We start from the raw sequence: 25,392 nt of genomic DNA, 5'->3' as shown, positions 1-25,392 counted from the left end.
GTTATGAAACAAACAAGTACAGATGAGGCATATAGTATATTTGCATCGAATTATTTTATGAATTTTGAGATGTGTTTTCTAAAGAAACTGACCAGAATCAAGTTGACTGGACACATAAAATCAAATTCTTGGATGGCTCTTGGCATTAAGGAATCATGTGAAAACATAAAAATCTCAATTCAAAGTTGAGGGAGTGTGCAGATACTGATTTTATAGAATTTGTAAAAAGGTATAGGAAAATATACCGCAGAGTAATTGCAAATGCAAAGTTACTAAGTAATGACATGGAAATAAAACAGTCCAGAAATAAAACTAAAATAGCATTGGAAATTGTGAGAAAAGAAACTGTGGTACCTATCAAAGACAAAGAAATTATTCTAAACAATAAGGAGAATAAAATGGTAGATAAATATATCATGCCTAATTATATAAATAATTACTTTTTAAATATACCCCAGACATTAAGCAGGAATTTTGGGGAGCAGATTAAGAGAGCAGCACCCATGGCTGCCAGCAGTATGATGGCAGTCTCAACAAACAAAAAAGAAGTTTTAAAAGTGATTAAAAGTCTGAAGTCCAAGATGTCAGCTAGAGTAGATGAGGTGCCAATAATACTAGTAAAGAAAACAGCTAATCATATAGCGAAACCATTGGCAAACATAGCTAACTTGTCAATGGCTGAGGGCATGTTTCCACAGAAATTGAAAATTTCTAAAGTCGTTCCCCTGTTGAAAAAGGATGATAAGCTTAAAATGGCAAACTACAGAATGTCTCACTTCTCCCAACATTCTCCAAGGTTTTAGAAATAATAATAAAATATACAGTCACACATTATCTTAATATCCACAATCTGATAAACAGTAATCAGCATGGATTTCAAGCTGGGAGTAGTACCTAAACAGCTGTACTGGAATACTCAAAAGAAATAATCAGTAAATTGGAAGAGGGAAAAAGTGCAGTCGGGATAAAACTAGATCCATCAAAAGCCTTTGACACTGTTGACCACAGCATACTTTTGGAAAAGCTTGAAGCTATAGGTATCAGAGGACCAGTAAGAAAGTGGTTTGAGTCGTATCTGGAAAACAGGATGCAGGTGGTTGAAATTACAGCACCAAATATTAACCGAATAATTAAACTAAGATCAGATCCAAAGGAGGTCACAGTAGGAGTACCCCAAGGAAGTGTATTAGGCCCCTTGCTGTTCCTCATTTACATTAATGATATTCAGGTGTCAGAAAGAAAAGCTAGAATCATGTTATTTGCTGATGATACTAGTTCATAGTTAGTGATATGAAGCATTCATTGCACAGTACTGTGGACCATGTCCTACATGATATACAAAAATGATTTAGTGCAAACAAGCTAACTCTGAATACAAAAAAACTAATTATGTGCAATATGGAAAAATAAGTGAACATGATGACATAAATCCCACCATGGAGGGCAAACAACTTGAAAGAGTACAGTGTGCAAAATTCCTGGTTATGCACATTGATGAGAAGATAAACTGGAAGGACCATGTGATGAGCTTAGCACAAAAACTAAATTCAGCATGTTTTGTACTTAGAATAATTTCAAGAGTTTGTAGTAATGACTGTACCAGATTTGTATATTTTGGCTATTTTCAGTCCATTACATCCTATGGGATAGTATAAAACAAATTGTCATCTAAATGAGATTTTCAAATTACTAAAACACAGTATTCAGATAATGACCCAGAGCCCACCTCAAACACACTGTAGGCCCATTTTTAAAGCATTGAAAGTTTAACAGTTCCATTCTAAAATGACTGTTAGTGATCAAAAGAAATCAGGACAAAATGAAAACCAATACAGACTACCGTAATTACGATACACAGCAATGTAAAGATCTCCACTTACAAGCTGTAACAAGGACCCAAAGTCAGAAACATGTATGTAATCAAGGCATAATGTGACAAATGAAATTATATCAGTGAATATGCCTGTCAAGCACATAAGAAGATTAAGAACCACACGATTAACAAATGTCACTACAGTGTAAGTGAATAGCTCTGATCAACTGTATAAGAATATATGATATCATAAATGTGACAAATGAAATCACAACATCAGGGAATAGGTCTGTCAAGCACATAAGAAATTATGTTATAAAAACACTTATTAGTTGTATATTGTATTGCACATAAGATAGATTCATATGAATTGAGCATAGAAAAAAAAATTGTAAAGATATTATATAGTTGTTGAAATGTATCCTGACAAATCCTATATCACAAATGTGATAATTTGGATGATAATAAATAAATAAATAAATATGACTAATAGGAAATACTGAAGGTATACAGAGAAGGGCAGCACACATGCCCATAGATTTATTGAAATGATGAGAGAGCATAATGGAAATGTTAAAAAACCTGAATTGCCAGATGTTTGAAGCCAAATACCAGTCATCATGCAAAAGCCTACTTACAATATTTTGAGAAACAGAATTAATTGAAGAGTATAGAAATATTTTTGAACCCCCTACATATCACTACTGTAAGTACCACAAAGACAAGATAAAACTAATTACATAGTGCACGGGAGTATTTAAGCAGTCTTTTGTCCTGTGCTCTAAATGAAATAAGAATAGGAGGAAATCTTAACATGTGGTACAATCCAAAATTCCCTCTGCCATGTGCTTCAGAGTGGTTTACAGAGTATGTATGTAAATGCTGATGCAGGAAACAAACAGAGGAGAACCCGATAAATGTGACACATGATTCTAAAGTACTTCTGTTTCTGGTGGCAGTAGCTTGATAGTGAAGGATGTTGAGCACAAAATAGGCATTGTATCAAACACAGCAGTTCATGGCTTGTAGAAAATAATTAATGCTAAATCGTAGTGAGACTCAGTTTTTACAGTCATGAACACACAATTAAACTAAAACTGACATTTTGATTAGACTGAGTGGGCATATGATAAGTGACTCTAAACAATTCAAGTCTCTAGGTCTTCAGACAGCATACTGTAATGGAAAATCCACATTGAGAATTTTGTTCAAAAATACTGCTGTATTTACCATTAGAGCAATATCTGATGTAAGTGAGCGTCCAAAATGAATATTAGTCTATGTTTTTATTTTCCATTTACTTATGACAGATGGCATTATGTTCTGGGGTAACTATCTCCATTCAAAACGAGTATTTTTGATTCAGAAATGGGCAGTTCAAGCAATATATGGTGTAAGTTCATGAACCTCTTGCTGGCCCTTGTTCAGGGTTCTGGGACTTATGACACTGGCCTCTCAATATATACACTACTGGCAATTAAAATTGCTACACCACGAAGATGACGTGCTACAGACACAACATTTAACTGACAGGAAGAAGATGCTGTGATATGCAAATGATTAGCTTTTCAGAGCATTCACACAAGGTTGACGCTGGTGGCGACACCTACAACGTGCTGGCATGAGGAAAGTTTCCAACCGATTTCTCGTACATGAACAGCAGTTGACCAGTGTTGCCTGGTGAAATGTCCTTGTGATGCCTCGTGTAAGGAGGAGAAATGCGTACCATCACATTTCCGACTTTGATAAAGGTTGGATTGTAGCCAATCACAATTTTGGTTTATCATATCGCGACATTGCTGCTCGTGTTGGTCAAGACCCAATGACTGTTAGCTGGATATGGAATAGCTGGGTTCAGGATGATAATACGGAACACTGTGCTGGATCCTAATGGCCTTGTATCACTAGCAGTCGAGATGACAGGCATCTGATCCACATGGTTGTAATGGATCCTGCAGCCACGTCTTGATCCCTGAGTCAACAGATGGGGATGTTTGCAAGACAACAACCATCTGCACGAACAGTTCGATGACATTTGCAGCAGCAGGGACTATCAGCTCTGAGACCATTGCTGCAGTTACCCTTGATGCTGCATCGCAGACAGGAGCGTCTGCGATGGTGTACTCAACAATGAACGTGGGTGCACGAATGGCAAATAGTCATTTTTTTGGATGAATCCAGGTTCTGTTTACAGCATCATGATGGTCACATCTGTGTTTGGTGACATCGTGGTGAACGCACATTGGAAGCGTGTATTCGTCTTCGCCATACTGGCATATCACCCGGCGTGATGGTTTGGGGTGCCATTGGTTAGACGTATCGGTCACCTCTCGTTCGCATTGATGCACTTTGAACAGTGGATATTACATTTCAGACATGTTACAACCCATGGCTCCACCCTTCATTCGATTCGTGCGAAACCCTACATTTCAGCAGAATAATGCATGACCGCATGTTGCAGGTCCTGTACTGGTCTTTCTGGATACAGAGAATGTTCGACTGCTGCCCTGGCCAGCACATTCTCCAGATCTCTCACTAACTGAAAACGTCCAGTCAATGGTGGCCGAGTAACTGACTCGTCACAATACGCCAGTCACTACTCTTGATGAACTGTGGTATAGTGTTTAAGCTGCAAGGGCAGCTGTAGCTGTACACACCGTCCAAGCTATGTTTGACTCAATGCCCAGGTGCATCAAGGCTGATATTATGGCCAGAGGTGGTAGTTCTGGGTACTGATTTCTCAGGATCCCTGCACCCAAATTGCATGAAAATATAATCACATGTCAGTTCTAGTATAATATATTTGTCCAATGAATACTCGTTTATCATCTGCATTTCTTCTTGGTGTAGCAATTTTAATGGCCAGTAGTGTTTTTTTCTTTAATGTCATTTGTCATTAACAATATGAACTTATTCTCAAGAATTAGCAACTTTTACACAGTTAATACCAATCTGCATTTGCATAGCACTTCCTTGACTCTTGTACAGAAAGGCATGCAGAATTCTGCTTCATCCATTTCCAGCAAGCTAACACAAGAATTTAAAAAATCTTAGCTTTAATCTAAACACATTCAAATATGCAAGTCTAAATTGAAGAATTTCCTTGTGGATCACTCCTCCTAATCTGTCAGGGAGTTCCTCAAGATAATTAAGCTATATTCCCTGTTATTTTGTTGATTATGGTAATATATACTCACAGCTTGTCACCTGCATAGTATATGGCTACATTTTATTTTACCTGTGTGAATTTCATGTACTGATTCATTCCATGACCATGGAGATCATTTTCTTAGCTTGGTGCTGTGGAACTAGATGTGTAAAATAAAAAAATTAATCTCTGGAAGTTTCAGTACAGTTCAAAGGAAATTACGACTAAAAGAAAATTCATGCTACAAAATATTCAGTTATGAGAACTACATGTTCCCACTTTTCCACTTTGTTCATTAATTAACACCATTTTAATTACATATTTTCGTAGAAAAGTTGTTCTTTCATTCACATATCATCTTGTGTTCAAATCAACAGTACTGTGGAATCATTTCATTTTTGTATAGGTACTCAGCTACAATAGGAGCCAGCCTGACAACATTTAATCCAATCAATAGTTTGTGGCACACAACTCGAAGATCTTTTACATATCAGTTACACTTACCTGTACACCACTGGTTTGGCTTGTCAATAAGGCCACTGAAATTCAATTTAGGATCAATCCAACGAGCTGGTAAGTTCAAACATTTTTGACTATTGCTCCATATAAAAATATTAATTAAGTACACTATGATTTTAGCAATATTGTTTGCTATTTTTATGAGGAATTTATGCAATTCCAATCATATTATTAATTATATTCAAGAATTGACTATTCTTTATATCTCCATTGCAAGTACCAATGTCCATTTTTAAGCTGGATGACAAACTTTGTAACATAAACAAGTATCTGTAGTTGCAGATGAAGGTAAACATCTTCTCTGAAAATTACGAATGTTTCCACATAAATGTTAGGCTACTAGTAACAGCAAAATAGGCTATGTTTACCTTGACAGATGATGTAGTACAATCATTAGTAATAAACTATTCCCATTAAGAGTATGCTGTGGTTTGGCTAAAGCTTTAGACCATGTGAAACATAATATCCCCATGCTACGACAGCACACATGTCAGGTTAATGGTTTTTATGTTATCATCATGGCAGAAAACAGAGTTTCTCAGTTCCATGTTGTTAACATAACCATAACCACTCAAAATTTAAAGCAATGAGACCTTGTGGACAGCACAATTCTGTTTCCCGTCCTCTGTTGTTTTCAATATATATAACTTACCTTCCACATGCACTGACCTTTTTGCAGATGATACAAGTATGGGAATAAAAAATGGTACCAGTCCCCTTGCTGTAAAGGTGGCTAACAAAATATTTGAACACACCAACAAATTCTTCGTTCGTACAAAAATATTTTCAGATTGTGGAACATATCATTTGTTTATAATAAGTTGGAGTGAATGTGTACATGAACCTGTATGTTCCCTCCCCCTTGCCCCTTTATACTCTTATATACTGATAAAAATACCAAATAGAGTACAATAAATAACAATAAATGAATTTTGATTTTATCTGGAAAGAATAATAGGAGAAGGAGATTTTGCACCTTCTTGTTTTTAATCTCTTCTGGAAATTCTGATACTGAACAGAAGTTACAATATAATAAGAATGCCCTTAGAGGTTTATTGAACAGTGAGAATGATAAAATACTTTTTGTCTTGTGTGGAAGAGTCATAAATTTGCATAGCATTATTTGTGGCAGAGGCAGTAAGATCTAATATACATTCCTGGAAATTGAAATAAGAACACCATGAATTCATTGTCCCAGGAAGGGGAAACTTTATTGACACATTCCTGGGGTCAGATACATCACATGATCACACTGACAGAACCACAGGCACATAGACACAGGCAACAGAGCATGCACAATGTTGGCACTGGTACAGTGTATATCCACGTTTCGCAGCAATGCAGGCTGCTATTCTCCCATGGAGACGATCATAGAGATGCTGGATGTAGTCCTGTGGAATGGCTTGCCATGCCATTTCCACCTGGCACCTCAGTTAGACCAGCGTCCGTGCTGGACGTGCAGACCGCATGAGACGACGCTTTATCCAGTCCTAAACATGCTCAATGGGGGACAGATCCGGAGATCTTGCTGGCCAGGGTAGTTGACGCACACCTTCTAGAGCACGTTGGGTGGCGCGGGATACATGCGGACGTGCATTGTCCTGTTGGAACAGCAAGTTCCCTTGCCGGTCTAGGAATGGTAGAACGATGGGTTCGATGACGGTTTGGATGTACCGTGCACTATTCAGTGTCCCCTCGACGATCACCAGAGGTGTACGGCCAGTGTAGGAGAACGCTCCCCACACCATGATGCCGGGTGTTGGCCCTGTGTGCCTCGGTCGTATGCAGTCCTGATTGTGGTGCTCACCTGCACGGCGCCAAACACGCATACAACCATCATTGGCACCAAGGCAGAAGCGACTCTCATCGCTGAAGACGACATGACTCCATTCATCCCTCCATTCACGCCTGTCGCGACACCACTGGAGGCAGGCTGGAAGCGGAAGACGGCCTAACGGTGTGCGGGACCGTAGCCCAGCTTCATGGAGACGGTTGCAAATGGTCCTCGCCGATATCCCAGGAGCAACAGTGTCCCTAATTTGCTGGGAAGTGGCGGTGCAGTCCCCTACGGCACTGCGTAGGATCCTACGGTCTTGGCGTGCATCTGTGCGTCGCTGCAGTCCGGTCCCAGGTCGACGGGCACGTGCACCTTCCGCCGACCACTGGCGACAACATCGATGTACTGTGGAGACCTCACGCCCCACATGTTGAGCAATTTGATGGTACGTCCACCCGGCCTCCCGCATGCGCACTATACGCCCTCGCTCAAAGTCCGTCAACTGCACATACAGTTCACGTCCACGCTGTCGCGGCATGCTACCAGTGTTAAAGACTGCGATAGAGCTCCGTATGCCACGGCAAACTGGCTGACACTGACGGTGGTGGTGCACAAATGCTGCACAGCTAGCGCCATTCGACGGCCAACACCGCAGTTCCTGGTGTGTCCGCTGTGCCGTGCGTGTGATCATTGCTTGTACAGCCCTCTCGCAGTGTCCGGAGCAAGTATGGTGGGTCTGACATACCGGTGTCAATGTGTTCTTTTTTCCATTTCCAGGAGTGTACTTACTGACTGGCTGTGGAACTTGTAAGTTTCAAGGTAATATATACAGGGGACTGGGAGGACTGAAGACATTTGGAAAAGAATATATTGTTTCAGGCACATTGCATTGCTCTCACAGCTCTTTTGTGAGTAAAGAAAGTAACTGAATGGGTAGGTATGTTACACCCAGGAAATAATTATGTACTGAAGAGTGATGCAGAATGAGGCAATGCATATAACTCATACACAGTGAAAAATTGTTTTATTGGTGGGCAAACTCAGGCTGTAGCTGTATTTTATTCAGTGCCATTATCAGTTATTTTGAAGTCTAATGCATCAAATTCTCCCTCAAGCCAGTTGTACAGCTTCTTGTAGCGATTTGTGGTGTTTGCTGTATGAAGGATTCTTGTATCATCTGCAAACAAGGCATCTTTTTGTGACTCATTTTTCATCTCCAACTCATTTACATATGGAAAAGAAACGATTGGTTACTGAGCATAACATTTGGGAACTCCTCTTTTTTAGAGTCTCTGCATCTCAGAAATATGTTCCAATGGTTTTCCTAGCCCATGTTCTATTCCTATTTTCTGGTTTCTGTTTGTTAGGTACAAGCAGGCCCATTTTAACGTGCAATACCTCTAGTGCTATGTACTGGGAGGTTCTGCAACAGTATATTGTGATACAAAATGTCAAAAACTGTACTGATATGGCTTTGTATTGGCTGGCATTTAGTGACAACCAGGACCCCTAACTCCAGTAATAGCTAGATGGAGAGACAGAGACTGAAATTGTTGGAAAAATATGAAGAATTAATTGTCTTAGCAGCTGACAATGGGTGTATCCTCAGTGCAAGAGATTATCGTATTAAAGTGTGTCCATTACTGAAGGAGTGCACTTAGATTCTGAAATGAGATACATCAGCACTGAGCAGGAAGACAGGGGACATATTAAAGAACTCTGGCCCCTCTGAGAAACTTGTGAAAACTCTGAGGCCAAGAGCACCTAGGCCATTCAGTTTATATGGTCCGCTTAAATATACAAAGATGGCATACCACTTAGAAGAATTGGCTCTCCTAGATGCAGGGAGGCAAAAGATATATCTCAATTACTAGCACATATAGTCAGCCACTGCAAACATCATATTAAAAATTATCAAACGTCTTTAGTGATCAAACATGTGATGATAGGGTCTTCCTCAACTTGGTCTTCCTTTTTATGAAAGTACCAGAAGAAGTAACATTAAGACTATTCGCTGCTCATTCCTTTCCTGAGATCTTAACATTTTTTTGATACACCCTGGTGACCACATATTTTTGTATGGTGGAAATTATTACAAAATGTCTGATGGGACAGTCATTGATTCACCACTGTCACCAGACATAGCTAATCGGTTCATGGAGAATTTTGAAGAATGAGCATTTAATAGTGCTCTCCCCCCCCCCCCCCCCCCCCCTCCCCCTGTGCATCCTGATACTTCAGTTATGTTGACAATACATTTTTTAATCTGGCCATATAGTGTTGAGGGACTGCAGCAGTTCATTGACAGTATGGACAGTATGCACTTAAACATAATATTTATGGTGGAGATGTGGAAGGACAGAACATTGCCTTTCTTCGATGTGTTGGTCAACTGGAAAATAGATGGATGACTCAGCCACACATACAAACATGTATCTTTGTGGGTGTAGATTTCGCTATCCAGTTCAGAAGAGAGCTGTGCTGAAAACCATAATACACAGAGACAGGACTACTTTGGATAAGGAGTATTTCAGCTCTGAGATGAATCATATGCCAATGGTATTCAGAAGTAATGATTATTCAGTCAAAGATATTAAGTCATTACTGTCAAGAAAACCAAGATGTGATGCCAATCAACAAGCCAGCAGGATCAACACATAGTGTGACTTCCATTTTGCAGCTAGTTAGTAAGTTAGTTACTTAGTTTCATGTTCCATGCATTATTTGCATGATAAATTGTAATTATGTGGAATGAGTCATCTTATTTTCATGTCACTAACTGTTGTGTAAATATGCCTACATGCTAATCCTTTACAAGTTCTTTTTTATGTTTTTAAAAATAAAAATAAAAAAACAAAGGAAGAAGACATAGAGTTGTGAGTTAGTAATCCCTACCAATCACCTTTTATACATTTCAGCAATACAAATTCATCTACAGATTAGAAGGAATTGTAAAGTAGAAACTGTTTCAGCTTATTTTCAAATTTTAAACCACTATCTAACAGACATATTTTATCAGTGGGTAAGAGATCAAAAATTGAAGCATTGTGCACTCCTATTTGTGCTGTAGACAATTTTAATGTAATATAATCAATGTCATTTCTTTGTCTGGCACTGTAATTATGTACATCATTGTTCGTCTCAAACTGCACTGGATTATTTACAACTGACTTAATGAAGGAATAAACATACTTTCAAGCAGAAGTCAAAATGCCTAACTCATTAAGCATGATGTCAACAAGATGCTCATGTGTCAGCACCATACTTTATTCCTACAGCAGGTTTTTGAGCAATAAAGACTTTCCTTCTTAAAGATATGTTACCCCAGAACATTATTCTGTGGGACATTATTGAATGAAAATATGGCAACTTACTGACTTATCCCTCAGTATAGTACCCCTACATGTGCACAACTAAACAGGTTGCATTTTTGTCCCCCAAAATGGACAGTGGGACCATCCACAGAAAACCAGTCAATGATACTTTTACGAATACTGTCTACCATAGCTTGTGTTGCTGAATGAGCACTGGAACTGAGTACAATATTAGAGTCATCTGCAAAAAGAACTTGGATTGAATTGAATTTTATTTGATCCTGTAAGATTACATTGTGTACAGTAAATGTACGTGTAATATAGGACATGTCAAAGTATTAACATTCATTATAATTTATTTTTCTACCTTTTTACATCACTGATAATGAATAACAATATATACAAATTTAATGTCATAAGTATTGTGCAACACTGTTCAACTCTTTTTCAATGAGATAGTCTTTAAGTTTCTTTGGAAAGTCATTGTGAAGTACACTATCTTGCAGGGTTTTGGGCAGACTTCTTAGTAGTCTGATACCAGAGTACTGGGGTCATTTTTCTAGCATTGCCAGTCGGTGGGGTATGCTCTGTACTTCATTCTTCCTTCTTGTATTGTGGATGTATACACTAGCAATTGTAATCCAGTCCTCACTACCTTTTGTGATGTAGGTTGTTGTTTTGTATGTATACAACAATGAAAAAGTTGTATGTATACAACCATGAAAAAGTTAAGATACCTAAATTCTTGAAACAGTTTCTGCATGTTTCAGAGGTCTTTCTTCTTAAAATGGTCCTAATTGCTTTTTTTTTGTAATGTGAACACTCGTTTTGTCTCTTGTTTGTTTGAGTTTCCCCACACAGTCACTCCATACTGTAAGTATGGTTTGAAAAGTCCATGATACACTGTACACAGAAGGTTCTTCACTGAACACTGTGATAGATGCATCATTAAGAATATGACAGAGCTCAGTTTCTTACAGACATTATTAATATATTTTTTTCCATTTCAATTCATTATCCACAAGAATACCTAAGAATCTAGCAGATTCTAATTCTTTCAGCCTTGTTCCATCAACCTCAAAATCCATGTCCTTTTCCTTGTTGTCAAACACTGCATACGTAGTCTTTTTTAGATTTATAACCACTTCATTTTCCAACAGCCATTGAGCTGTGACATTTGCATATATGTATGCTCTTCTCTCAAGCTGTTCCATATTTTGGTCACTATTTAGTATTGTCATGTCATCAGCATACAATATTTTTCTTTCTTCCTCCTCAACACCTATATCATTAACAAACACATTAAATAACAATGGCCCCATTACCGAACCCTGTGGCACTCCATATTTGATGGGTTTGGTTTCTGATTGGTATGAGTTTCCTAATGATACATACTGCTTGCAGTTGCACAAGTGTGATTTTATCCATTCACCAGGTTGCCCTTGAATGCCATAGTTGCTTAATTTTTGTATCAGCATTTCATGGTCAATGGTGTCAAATGCCTTCAAAATATCCAGAACATTGCAGAGACAAGCTTTTTCTCATCAAGGACTGTAAAATGTATTGTGTTAGACTGGCAATTGCAGATTCTGTAGATTTACTCTTTCTGAACCATGTTGTGAGGGCATGAGAATGTTATGTTTGTCCAAATAAGTAACTAATCTGGTATACATAAGCATTTCTAGGATTTTTTAGAAACCTGATATCAGTGAAACAGGTCTGTAGTTGTTGGGATCATCTTTATACCATTTCTTGTAGACTTGCACTAGCTTCGTTATCTTCAGTTTTCTGTAAAAATTGCATCTCTGAAAGAACAGTTTGCTATGTTCAGCAGTGGTGTTATTATCTCCTCACATACCAGCTTTATTACATGATTTGATATTTCATCATCACCAGCTGATTTCTTGGACTTCAGTTTGTGCATAGTTTCCCGCAATTCATCTTCCGTGACTGGTCTTATAAACATAGCACTGCATGATCTTTTTGGTACCTTAATACCCTTCTGTGTTTGATTATTTCTTTTCAATTTTAAGTTTTCTACTACACTGATATAGTTATTATTCAGTATTTTTGCTATTTCCATACCATCTGGGACCACTGTGTTGTCTATTTTAATTGACCTAACACCTTCTTCTTTGTTTGACCCATCTTTTTCCTTTCTTTTAGCATTGATTTCATTTCAAGCTGCCTTTGCCTTGTTTTTTTAGTTCACTATGGTGGTGTCAATTGCTCTTGCTTTGGCTTCTCTTTTTTTCTATACTTCTTTTTTAACATTTTATAGTTTTCAGCTTCGCCCATCCATCTCACATCCTGCAGCTTCTTTGCTGTTCTAGTATTTCACTGGTAATCCACTGTGTTTGATCTTGCTGCCTTTCTTGTCTCTTTACTTTGAGAAATGCTACATTAAAATGGTACTTAATTGTTGAAATAAATGCATCATATTTTTCATTTACACTCTGGGCCTGTAGGGCTTCACTCCAGGTTTCCTTACTTAACATTGGTCTAAAGATGTTGATATTTTGTTCACTGATGATCCTAATTTCTTTGGTTGTTTGTTTTGGTTCTGATACTGTGTCATTACTTCTGCAAAAGCTGATTAGTTGTCAATGATGATCAGATATTTCTGTATGAACTACATGCGACTCATAGTTACTCATATCAGTAATTATGTTGTCAATAACTGTCTCACTTTGTGAAGTCACTCTTGTTGGTGCAGCTATTGTTACTTTCATGTTATGCTGTATTAACAATTCTTCAAAATCCTGTCTTATTTTTGTGTCTTTTCCCATGTCAATGTTGAAGCCTCCACATATAATAAGATTTATCTTCATATTCATTCTCAATAAGCTAGAATTTTTTTTCAGAAAGATGCTAATATTGCCACATGGCGACCTGTACACACAAAATACTCTAAAATCCTCTGTCACTTTGTCAGTAACTTCAAAGTCTTTTTCTATAGCTATGGGCAATGTAACGGCTTCACTGTTTACATTCTTTGATGGAGTACCTGTTTTAATATATATACAATCGCCACCACCATTATATTTAGATCTGCAGAAGTAACTAGCTAGTTTGTAGTCCTTTATTGCAACATTATGTATTTTACTTTCAGTTAGTCCAAGTTCACTTATGCATAATATGTCTGGTCTTACTTCACACAGGAGTACTTCTGCTTCTAATTTTTTGTTACCAAAGTATTGAATATTTTAATGAAGTACTTTTATGTAATTTTTCTTTTGTTGGTTTACATGTTGTGAGCTGTATTCTGGGGCAAATTCTTTAGCATAGTCTTTTTTTGTATGGTGCTTATATTTTTCTTTTCCAGCTAGAGCGTATTATTTTTCATCCCCTTCAGGCCATATTAGTTTCCCTTACTTCTAATGATTTTCAGACATCAGCAAACATTCTGCTGAACGTTACAGACCTCAGTCTATTTAAATGCAAGCCATCCTTCGCTAGTGAGTTTTCACATAGAAATTGTTTGGGTCTATAAAAATTGCCCCAAGATGATCACATTGTTCTTTAAGAGCACAGTTTATTTTGGCGATACATTTTTCACCCACCAACCTTCTGTTTATGATTCTGCTAAGTATCGGCCGAGATCCTGCATACATATTTCTTGCAGATCGAATCATGTTTCTTGTTTTGTTTGCCATTTCTTCCTCACTGCTGCTCCTTAACAAATTTGTTCCAACATGTATAAACACCCCTTATAGTTATGTCTGGTTTCAGAATCTGGTTCTGTAGTATCTTGTCTTGCATTTACCATATTTTTAAAATGTTTACCGAGTTGTTGCGTTCTAATTCCAGGTCGTACATCGATCTTGTAATTGGGGACAGCGATATTCTTCAGCAGTTAATCGCCAATTTCCTTTTGTTGTGTATCTGTTACCTTGTTTTTCCTTTTGCTGTATGTCACCACCTTCCATTTAAATTTATCTTTCAGTTTTTGGCTTACTGAGTTTACTGAGACATCAACAAGAACACTTGAAATGTTGTGGTTTTTAAGGTCTGATCGCTCATTCGTATTTTCGCGATCTTCTTGCTTTTCTGTTTGATGGCTTTTACACATACAGGACTTCTTTTCTTGTATTAATGTATCGTTTTCTTTCTTGATGGTCAAAATTTCAGTTTTTAATGCCTCAATGTCACTTTATAGTTACTTTATAATTTCATTTTTTGTATCAACTTCACTTACAAGATCGGCAGTTTTGTCACGTAAACAACAATGACACATCCACGGAAAATCATCGCTGATGAACTTTAGATTTACTTTTGCGCACTTTTTGTGTAATCAGTAGTTGCATTTGATACACAGAATACTCTTCATCAGATGCTTTTCACATTCTCTACACGAAGAACTGTTGTCTATTAGATGGAAGATCATTTATATATATGAGAAGCAATAACAGATCTAAGTTTGAGCCTTGGAGAAGCCCATATGTGATACCTCCCCAATCAGAGTGATGACCCCGGACTACATGTGTTGAATTACTAAGTACAACATTCTGCATTCTCTTGGTTAGGTATGACATTATCCGTTGGTAGTCTATAGCATCAATCCTATAACAGTTCAGTCTATCTAGAAGGATATTGTGATTCACACAGAAAATTGCCTTAGATAGGTCACAGAAAATAACAATCAGTGCTATTTTTTCTATTCCGTGCCAGCAAAATTCGGTGAGCGAGTATGTAAATGGCATTCTGAGGAAAGCAACACTTCTGAAATCCAAACTGTGATTTATTGAGGCTATTATTATTGCCCAGTTGAGATACAATTCTATAATACATCACCTTCTCAAAAATTTTGGAAAATGATGGTCAGTTGCAAAACAGGTCAGTAAGTATCACCTTTCTTAAAGAGGGATTTAACAAAGGTATATTTCAGTCTTTCTGGAAAAAGTGCCTTGAGTTAATGATGCATTACATATTTCAGATAAGAAAAGGAACAAATCATTAATACTCTATTGGAAACACTATCAAACTCAGAAGAGCTTTTATTTCTGAAATAACATAAAATATTCTTAATTTCAGAAGGAGAAGTTGCTGAGACATTCATATGATTGAATTTTATAAGAGTTGCAGAATTGCTCTTTCAGCATACTGCCATGACTTTTCTTTTCATCTATTAATCCATACACTTTCTAGTATATTTAAGAAATGATTATTAAATATATTTTCTACCTGTGACTCACCATTTATAGCCCTTCCATCCAGTTCAATAGTTATGTTAACATGTCCTTTGGCTGGTTGTCCTGTCTCATGTTTCACAACACTCCACATAGGCTTAAGTCTGTTCTCAGAATTATTGATTTATGATATGATATACATGTTCCTTGAGTTTTTAATTACTTTTCTTAGAAATTTTGAGTAGTTTTTGTAGTGCACAACTACTGTAGGATCCCCACTTGCTCTTGCCAACAAATACACACACAAAAAACATTTTGCATCACCCCAGTTACCAGAACTCTGGAAGATAGTTGTTGACTGTGGATATTGTATCACATACACAGTCCCTTCGACTGTCCAGAGATATCACTAAACCTGCTCAAAGATGTGAACAACCATGCACGAGCACCGCTTATTAGGCGGAGGGGGTCTGACAGCCAATCAGTTCCAGTCATTCCACCAGGAAAGAGGTACATGGCTCATGTTGTCTGTAGTTCACCCATGCCTAGATGGTCAATATCATGGTTCACTCACATCCACATTGTTACTTCCTGCCAGGAAGAGCTCTCAACAAGGGAAGTGTCCAAGTGTCTCAGAGTGAACCAAAGTGATGTTGTTCAGACATGGACAAGGTACAGATATACAGACAGAAACTGTCGATGACAGGCCTTGCTCAGGCCGCCCAAAGGCTACTTCTGCAGTGGATGACTGCTACCTACAGATTATGGCTTGGAGGAACCCTGACAACAATGCCACCATGTTGAATAATGCTTTTTGTGCAGCCACAGGCCATCATGTTACAACTGAAACTGTGCACAACAGGCTGCGAGATGCATTACTTCACTTCTGACATACATGGTGAGGTCCATCTTTGCAACCACAACACCATGCAGCATGGTAGAGATGGGCCCAACAACATGCCAAATAGACCACTCAGGATAAGCATCGTGCTCTCCTTTACCAATGAGTGTCACATATGCCTTCAACCAGGCAATTGTCAGAGATGTGTTTGCAGTAAACCTGATCAGGATGAACGTCTTAGACACACTGTCCAGAGAGTGGAGACAGGTGGAGGTTCCCTGCTGTTTTGGGGTGGCATTATGTGGGGCCGATGAACGCTGCTGGTGGCCGTGGAAGGCACTGTAATGGCTGTACAATATGTGAAAACCATCCTCCAATTGATAGTACAACCATATCAGAAGAATATTGGCAAGCCATTCCTCTTCATGCCGCCATTGTGCAAATCTTGTGAATGACTTCCTTCAGGATAATGATATTGCTCAACTAGAGTGGCCAGCATGTTCTCCAGACATGAACCCTATTGAACTTGCCTGGGATAGATTGAAAAGGTCTGTTTATGGATGGTGTGATGTACCAACTGCTCTGACACTCTGAAGGATCTATGTCAAATTGCCATTGAGGAGTGGGACAATCTGGACCAACAGTGCCTTGATGAACTTGTGGATAGTATGTCATAATGAATACAGGCATGCATCAATGCAAGAGGATGTGCTACTGGGTATTAGAGGTACCGGTGTATACAGCAATCTAGATCACCACCTCTGAAGGTCTCGCCATATGAGGGTACAACATGCAATGTGTGGTTTTCATGAGTAATAAAAAGGGCATATTGATGTTTATGTTGATCTCTAATGCAGTTTTCTGTACAGGTTCTGGAACTCTCGGAACTGAGGTGAGGCAAAACTTTTTTTGGTGTGAGTGTGTTTCCCATTTTCCTTTCACAAGATACTTTTATCCCTTTAGTGATCCATGGCTTTTTATGGTGCTATTTAATATCCTTTCTGATTAGCCTATTTGGAGGGGTATTTTCAAATATTGCTATGGATTTATCATGGAAGAGATTAAATCTTATGTTAGCATTTTGTTCATTATAAGTTTCATCTAAGGTTGTCTTTCCTAGGCCTTTTTAAAAACATTTGTTCTGGTGTCATTAGTTATTCTAACTGATTTCCATGAGGAATATCAGTACTGGAAGGCACTGTCTTACTTATTCTAACTAACAGTGCATCATGATCAAAGAGAGCATTTGGTAATGGGTAAACAGTTATTTTCTTGCTATGAGCTTCACCAAAGAAAACATAATCAATTAGGTTTCACCCTTGCCAGAAGGTCAATTACTGAGATCAAACTGTAGGCTCCAAATAAGGTTTCCAGATGATTTTTCGTATTAGAATCCTTCAAAGAATCTGCACTGAAGTCACCACAGACTATTAACTGCTTGCTGCTGTCTGACAGATAGCGTAGTGAGGAATATAAATTCCTTATAAAGAGTTCAAAATTTCTCTATGGGGATCCATATACAGTTACAGTTAAAAGTTAACTACAGTTAAAAGTGAACTATTTTTCAATATTAATTCAAATTCTGTGCTAACTACGAAATCTACTACTCTCAGTGTTTTTCAACTTGTGTAATATATGTAGCAACTCCTCCTTTTTCCATATTAGTTCTATATGTAATCTTTTATATGAAGCATATCTAACTCTGTGATTTTGTGGAGCTCAGATAGGTACAGCATGTCCTTCTGTTCAGAGCTATTTAAATCTTCCAAATGACAACATGCTTACTTTTCTGTGCATTATTAAGCATTTGTTGGCCTCTTCGTTATTTTGATTTCATTCAAAACAGGGTGCCTGAATCCTGATTCTGATGTGAATAAGTACCTCTCAGACATCAGTAACCAGAGGGATCTTGCTTTGTGTGACAGTGGCCTCGCATACATTTTCTGTAAGAAGTTCAGCCAACCTATCTTTTCCTCTCCTACTCATGTGTAGGCCATGTCTAGTGCATCATCACCTCCCAGTGGCTGCAACAGCAACTGCATTCACATGAGATTTCATTTCAGTGAGCAGCAGTCTACTTAACTCAGTGTTCAACTGGCTCATAGCATGTCAATTTATATGCTTGCATTTAACATTCTAGTCATTACACTGATTATTAATGTATCAGCATTTCACATTTGCAGTGGCTTATCTGGGGCTTGTATTAACCTGTGATGTTGCAATCACTTCAGTGTGTTACCTACAAAAATGTATTCATGAAATTTCATTGCTCTACATTACTTGTTTCTTGGCGTTGGTATTTTTTTCCACCAGTGTAACTCATCTTTATGAAAATTAAGTGCAACAACTAAGAATCTAGGTGGTGTCATAAATAGTCAAGTAATCAGACCAAGCTCTCAGAATGAGATTTTCACTGTGCAGCAGAGTGTGCACTGATATGAAACTTCCTGGAAGATTAAAACTGTGCCAGATCAAGACATGAACCCAGGACCTTTGCCTTTTGATGGCAAGTTCTCTACCAACTGAGCTACCCAAGAACGACTCATGCCCTGTCCTCACAGCTTCAATTCTGCCAGTGCCTCGTTTGCTACCTTCCAAACTTCACAGATGCTCTTCTGCGAACCTTGCAGAACTGGAACTCCTGGAATAAAGGATAATGCAGAGCAATGGCTTAGCCACAGGCTGGGGGATGTTTCCAGAATGAGATTTTCACTCTGCAGCAGAGTTTGCACTAATACGAAACTTCCTGGAAGATTAAAACTGTGTGCTGAACTGACACTTAGAGTCAGGACCTTTGCCTTTCCTGTGCAAGTGCTCTACCAACTTTTTTTTTCTTTCATTTTTTTGTTGGGTCTCCTTCCTCCCCATCAACCCGTCCTTTATGCTCATCAGTTTTTGTCTTATCGGCCCGGCTTCTCCACCTTTAATGAGAGAATGTAACTTGATGATGTGGAAATGCACTTCATCTGAATGGCAAACTAAGTATGCCCTTCTGTTGCCTTTTGTTTGCAACATGACTTGAAAATAATATATATATATATATATATATATATATATATATATATATATATATATATATATATATATATATATATAGAAAGAAACTTCCACATGGGAAAAATATATTAAAAACAAAGATTCCAAGACTTACCAAGCGGGAAAGCGCCGGCAGACAGGCACATGAACAAAACACACAAACACACACACACAGAATTGCTAGCTTTCGCAACCGATGGTTGCTTCTTCAGGAAGGAGAGGGAAAGACGAAAGGATGTGGGTTTTAAGGGAGAGGGTAAGGAGTCATTCCAATCCCGGGAGCGGAAAGACTTCCCTTAGGGGAAAAAAAGGACAGATGTACACTCGCACACACACACACACACACACACACATATCCATCTGCACATACACAGACACAAGCAGACACAAGCAGACATACTGCTTGTGTCTGTGTATGTATGGATGGATATGTGTGTGTGCGCGAGTATATACCTATCCTTTTCTCCCCCTAAGGTAAGTCTTTCCACTCCCGGGATTGGAATGACTCCTTACCCTCTCCCTGAAAACCCACATCCTTTCATCTTTCCTTTTCCTTCCCTCTTTCCTGACGAAGCAGCCGCCGGTTGCGAAAGCTCAAAATTTTGTGTGTGTTGTTATGGAACATGACTGCATCTATAAATTTCTTTCTCAGTGCATGGAAAACTGGAAAGAAGGAAACTCATTATTGCTGATATGTAAAATTTTCTTCTTCAGAAAGGTAACAAAGTAAAGTAGGCTTCGGCTGCTTGACTTTATACATAATTAACATAAATATGCCTTCTTGTGCGAAGAAAAGCTAAGAAAGAAAGAAAAACTAAATATAGGGTATTTGTCAGTTTAATCACTGTGTTGTTGCTTCCCTCAAACCAAAGTAATATATACACAAAGGCTTAACTGGTCTGTACTGATGATCTTCTCTGTCTACTTACTGTTAGAAAACCTCCTACTGGTACATGAAGCAGAAACTTTAACCAAAAATTATTTGTCTAATAGGCTGTTAGCTATATAATGTAAATTACTCACTTCTTTTGTTTTAGTTAAAAAATTTGCATAATTTTCTTTCTATTTTTTAGTACACATCAACTTGTGGTGCTCAGTTGTAAGGTGTACCCGGAAATCCTCCCTATTGGTTGATTCTTTTGTTAGGATGTAATGCACCATTTGGCCTTTCAACCAATTGATTGCGTGGTTTTTTTTTTTTTTTTTTTAGGGTAATATTGTCAGGGTAGAAAAATGCAGCAGGCATAACAGTGTTAGGCATGGTTCTGGTGACGCACACTAACTTTTGTCTCATGTAGAGCCATATGTCTTTTACCTTGTCACACAACAATCTGTACTCTTCAGTATCTGGTATATTACATAATGTACACAGTGGTGACTCAGCCAATCGAATAGAATGAAGTTTAGAGTTCTTAGTAATTTTCCTGTTGATTTGATATATGTTGGCAGGTTCCTGCAGTGAATATTTTCCCATATTGTTTCCAAGTTATAACAAGGATACTTTCATTCTACATCCTTTCTGGGTTTGTCTTTCATCAAGTTATTCTAAAGTTCTTTCACTTTCATGCTTCACGTCTGCTGTGCAGTGAGCTACCTTAATTTAAGTATTAACTGTATTTTTCTTACTTGCCACTTCTTCTTCTGTGTGTTTTTCCTTTTAGGAAGCTTTAATTGTGAAGTGCTATTTATAGTGTTCCATAGATTTCGTGTTTGTTTTGAATACAGTCAGAGAGAGTCCCTTTAATCAGCCATAGTGCCAGTAGTGTTAGTGTCGTCCTAACCGCCGTCTGCTTCACGTCTGCTGTGCAGCAAGCTACCTTAATTTAAGTATTAACTGTATTTTTCTTACTTGTCACTTCTTCTTCCATGAGTTTTTTGCTTTTAGGAAGCTTTAAGTGTCGAATGCTATTAATAGTGTTCCATAGATTTTGTGTTTGTTTTGAATACAGTCAGAGAGGGTCCCTTTAGTCAACCATAGTGCCCGTAGTGCTAGTGTTTGTTTTCAATACAGTCCAGTGACAGGTAGTGCTATTTTCATTGTTTTCTACAAGAAGTGGCTATCAACCACAGTTTAGTCAATAAACAGCCACCTTTAGTGAATTAGCAGTGTAGTTAAAAGATGATTAACCCTCTTCAGTAAATTGATTCCTTAGGATGGATAGGATGTGTGACTGCTGTGTACGGATGCAGGAGGAGCTGGCCACTGTTCGCGAACAGCTGAACGTGTTGATGGCCGTGGTCAGCTGTCTTCAGGCTGCTGCCTCGGAGTGTAGTGGCAGTGGGGAGTCTGGTGCATCGCAAGCTACACCCCAGGTGTTACATGCTTCACCCACTGTCCCTGCTGTCGAGACATCTTTGCGGGTACTGGGCACGGTTGGGCCACCCTCTCCCCAAGGGGAGTGGTGGGTTCAGCGGTGTTCGCGGTGCACAAGGTGGAGAGTAAATGTGGAGGCTGGCCGTGTGGCATCGCCCGCTCTGCCTGTGAGTGGACATGTGGCTGCTCCTTCAGCAAGGTCCAAGCAGGCACAAGGGGGGAGGGGTTTATTAGTTATTGCGAGCTCCAACGTTAGGCGGGTGATGGAGCCCCTTTGGGAAATAGTGGAAAGGTTGGGAAAGAAGGCCAGTGTTCACTCTGTCTGCTTGCCGGGGGGTCTCATTCGAGATGTGGAGGAGGCCCTTCCGACGGTGATAGAGAGCACTGGGTGCACCTGACTGCAAAATTGTTGCTCATGTCGGCACCAATGACTCCTGCTGTCTGGGTTCAGAGGTCATTCTCAGTTTGTACAGGCAGTTGGCGGGATTGGTGAAGGCGGAAAGCCTTGCTCGTGGGGTGCAATCACAGCTAACTATTTGTAGTATCATTCCCAGAACCGATTGCGGTCCTCTGGTTTGGAGCCGAGTGGAAGGCTTAAATCAGAGGCTCAGACGATTCTGGGGAGATCTGGGGCCCAAATTTCTTGACCTCCGCTATCAGGTGGAGAAATGTAGGGTCCCCATGAATAGGTCAGGTGTGCATGACACGCCGGAAGTGGCTACAAGGGTAGGAGAGTGCGTGTGGAGTGCACATGGGGGTTTTTTAGGTTAGAGAATTCCCTCACTAGGCCCGACAAGATGCCTCCTTAGACGCGGCAAGGTGGGAGTAGGCAAAATGCAACAGTGAATAACAATATTAACGTGCTAATAGTAAACTGCAGGAGCGTCTATAGAAAGGTCCCAGAACTCCTCTCATTAATAAATGGTCACAATGCCCATTTATTACTAGGGACAGAAAGTTGGTTGAAACCACACGTAAACAGTAATGAAATACTAAACTCAGATTGGAATGTATACTGCAGAGACAGGCTGGACAGTGAAGGGGGAGGCATGTTTATAGTGATAAGAAGTGCAATAGTATTGAAGGAAATTGACGGAGATCCGAAATGTGAAATGATTTGGGTGAAGGTCACGGTTAAAGCACGCTCAGACATGGTAATTGGATGTCTCTATAGGCCCCTTGGCTCAGCAGCTGTTGTGGCTGAGCACCTGAAGGATAATTTGGAAAATATTTCGAGTAGATTTCCCCACCATGTTATAGTTCTGGGTGGAGATTTTAATTTGCCGGATATAGACTGTGAGACTCAAACGTTCATAATGGGTGGCAGGGACAAATAATCCAGTGAAATTTTTTTAAGTGCTTTACCTGAAAACGACCTTGAGTAGTTAAACAGAGAACTGACTCATGGCAATAACATATTAGACCTTCTGGTGACAAACAGACCCGAACTATTTGAAACAGTTAACGCAGAACAGGGAATCAGCGATCATAAAGCGGTTACAGCATCGATGATTTCAGCCGTAAATAGAAATATTGAAAAGGGTAGGAAGATTTGGCTCAACACAAAAGTTTTGTCTCAAGTGCAGATAGTGTTGAGGATCAGTGGACAAAGTTCAAAACCATCATACAATATGTGTTAGAGGAGTATGTGCCAAGCAAGATCGTAAGAGATGGAAAAGAGCTACCGTGGTACAACAACCTAGTTAGAAAACTGCTGCAGAAGCAAACAGAACTTCTCAGCAAACATAAACATAGCCAAAGCCTTGCAGACAAACAAAAATTATGCGAAGCGAAATGTAGTGTGAGAAGGGCTATGCGAGAGGCATTCAATGAATTCGAAAGTAAAGTTCTATGTATTGACTTGGCATCAAAATCGTAAGAAATTTTGGTCCTATGTCAAAGCAGGAGGTGGATCAAAACAAAATGTCCAGACACTCTGTGACCAAAATGGTACTGAAACAGAGGATGACATACTAAAGGCCAAAATACTAAATGTCTTTTTCCAAAGTTGTTTCACAGAGGAAGACTGCACTATAGTTCCTTCTCTAGATCATCGCACAGATGACAAAATGGTAGATATCAAAATAGATGACAGAGGGATAGAGAAACAGGTCATCCCAGTTTTCAAGAAGGGAAGTCGAACAGATGTGCAGAACTATATACCTATATCTCTAATGTCGATCAGTTGTATAATTTATGTTTGAGTATAATGACTTTTGTGGAGACTAGAAATCTACTATGTAGGAATCAGCATGGATTTCGAAAAAGACGGTCATGTGAAACCCAGCTCGCGCTATTCGTCCATGAGACTCAGAGGGCCATAGACACGGGTTCACAGGTAGATGCCGTGTTTCTTCACTTCCGCAAGGAGTTCAGTACAGTTCCCCACAGTCATTTAATAAACAAAGTAAGAGCTTATGGACTATCAGACCAATTGTATGATTGGATTGAGGAATTCCTAGATAACAGAACACAGCATGTCATTCTCAATGGAGAGAAGTCTTCTGAAGTAAGAGTGATTTCAGGTGTGCCTCAGGATAGTGTCATAGGACCGTAGCTATTCACAATATACATAAATGACCTGGTGGATGACATCGGAAGTTCACTGAGGCTTTTTGCAGATGATCTTGTGGTGTATCGAGAGGTTGTGACAATGGAAAATTGTACTGAAATGCGGGAGGATCTGCAGCGAATTGACGCATGGTGCAGGGAATGGCAATTGAATCTCAATGTAGACAAGTGTAATGTGCTGCAAATACATAGAAAGATAGATCCCTTATCATTTAGCTACAAAAATAGCAGGTCCGCAACCGGAAGCAATTAATTCCATAAATTATCTGGGAGTACGCATTAGGAGTGATTTAAAATGAAATGATCATATAAAGTTGATCGTCGGTAAAGCAGATGCCAGGCTGAAATTCATTGGAAGACTCCTAAGCAAATGCAATCCGAAAACAAAGGAAGTAGGTTACAGAACACTTGTTCGACCACTGCTTGAATACTGCTCAGCAGTGTGGGATCCATACCAGATGGGGTCGATAGAAGAGATAGAGAAGATCCAACGGAGAGCAGTGCACTTCATTACAGGATCATTTAGTTATCGTGAAAGCATTACAGAGATGATAGATAAACTCCAGTGGAAGACTCTGCAGGAGAGACGCTCAGTAGCTCAGTACGTGCCCTTGTTAAAGTTTCGAGAACATACCTTCACCGAAGAGTCAAGCAGTATATTGCTCCCTCCTACATATATCTCGCAAAGAGACCATGAGGATAAAATCAGAGAGATTAGAGCCCACACAGAAGCATACCGACAATCCTTCTTTCCACGAACAATACGAGACTGGAATAGAAGGGAGAACCGATAGAGGTACTCAGGGTACCCTCCGCCACACACCGTCAGGTGGCTTGCAGAGTATGGATGTAGATGTAGATGTAGATGGTGTCTTTTTCAGGGATCCTTGACTGTGTGTAGCTGTATTCCACTAAAAAGTACCTATTTGA

The 25,392-nt window shown here is 39.1% G+C and overlaps 1 protein-coding gene across 1 annotated transcript in view; it reads left to right on the top strand.

Annotated features, from left to right (window-relative positions):
* Positions 1 to 25,392, top strand: part of LOC126298412 (uncharacterized) — a 538,508-nt gene that overhangs the window by 312,362 nt on the left and 200,754 nt on the right. Inside the window, exon 14 of the mRNA XM_049989733.1 lies at positions 5,368 to 5,534. Coding sequence (XP_049845690.1) covers positions 5,368 to 5,534 — 167 coding nt within the window. The remainder of the gene's footprint in view (positions 1 to 5,367; positions 5,535 to 25,392) is intronic.

Source organism: Schistocerca gregaria, chromosome X (assembly GCF_023897955.1).
Source record: "Schistocerca gregaria isolate iqSchGreg1 chromosome X, iqSchGreg1.2, whole genome shotgun sequence".
NCBI lineage: Eukaryota > Metazoa > Arthropoda > Insecta > Orthoptera > Acrididae > Schistocerca > Schistocerca gregaria.
This window is presented reverse-complemented; position numbering and strand designations above follow the sequence as displayed.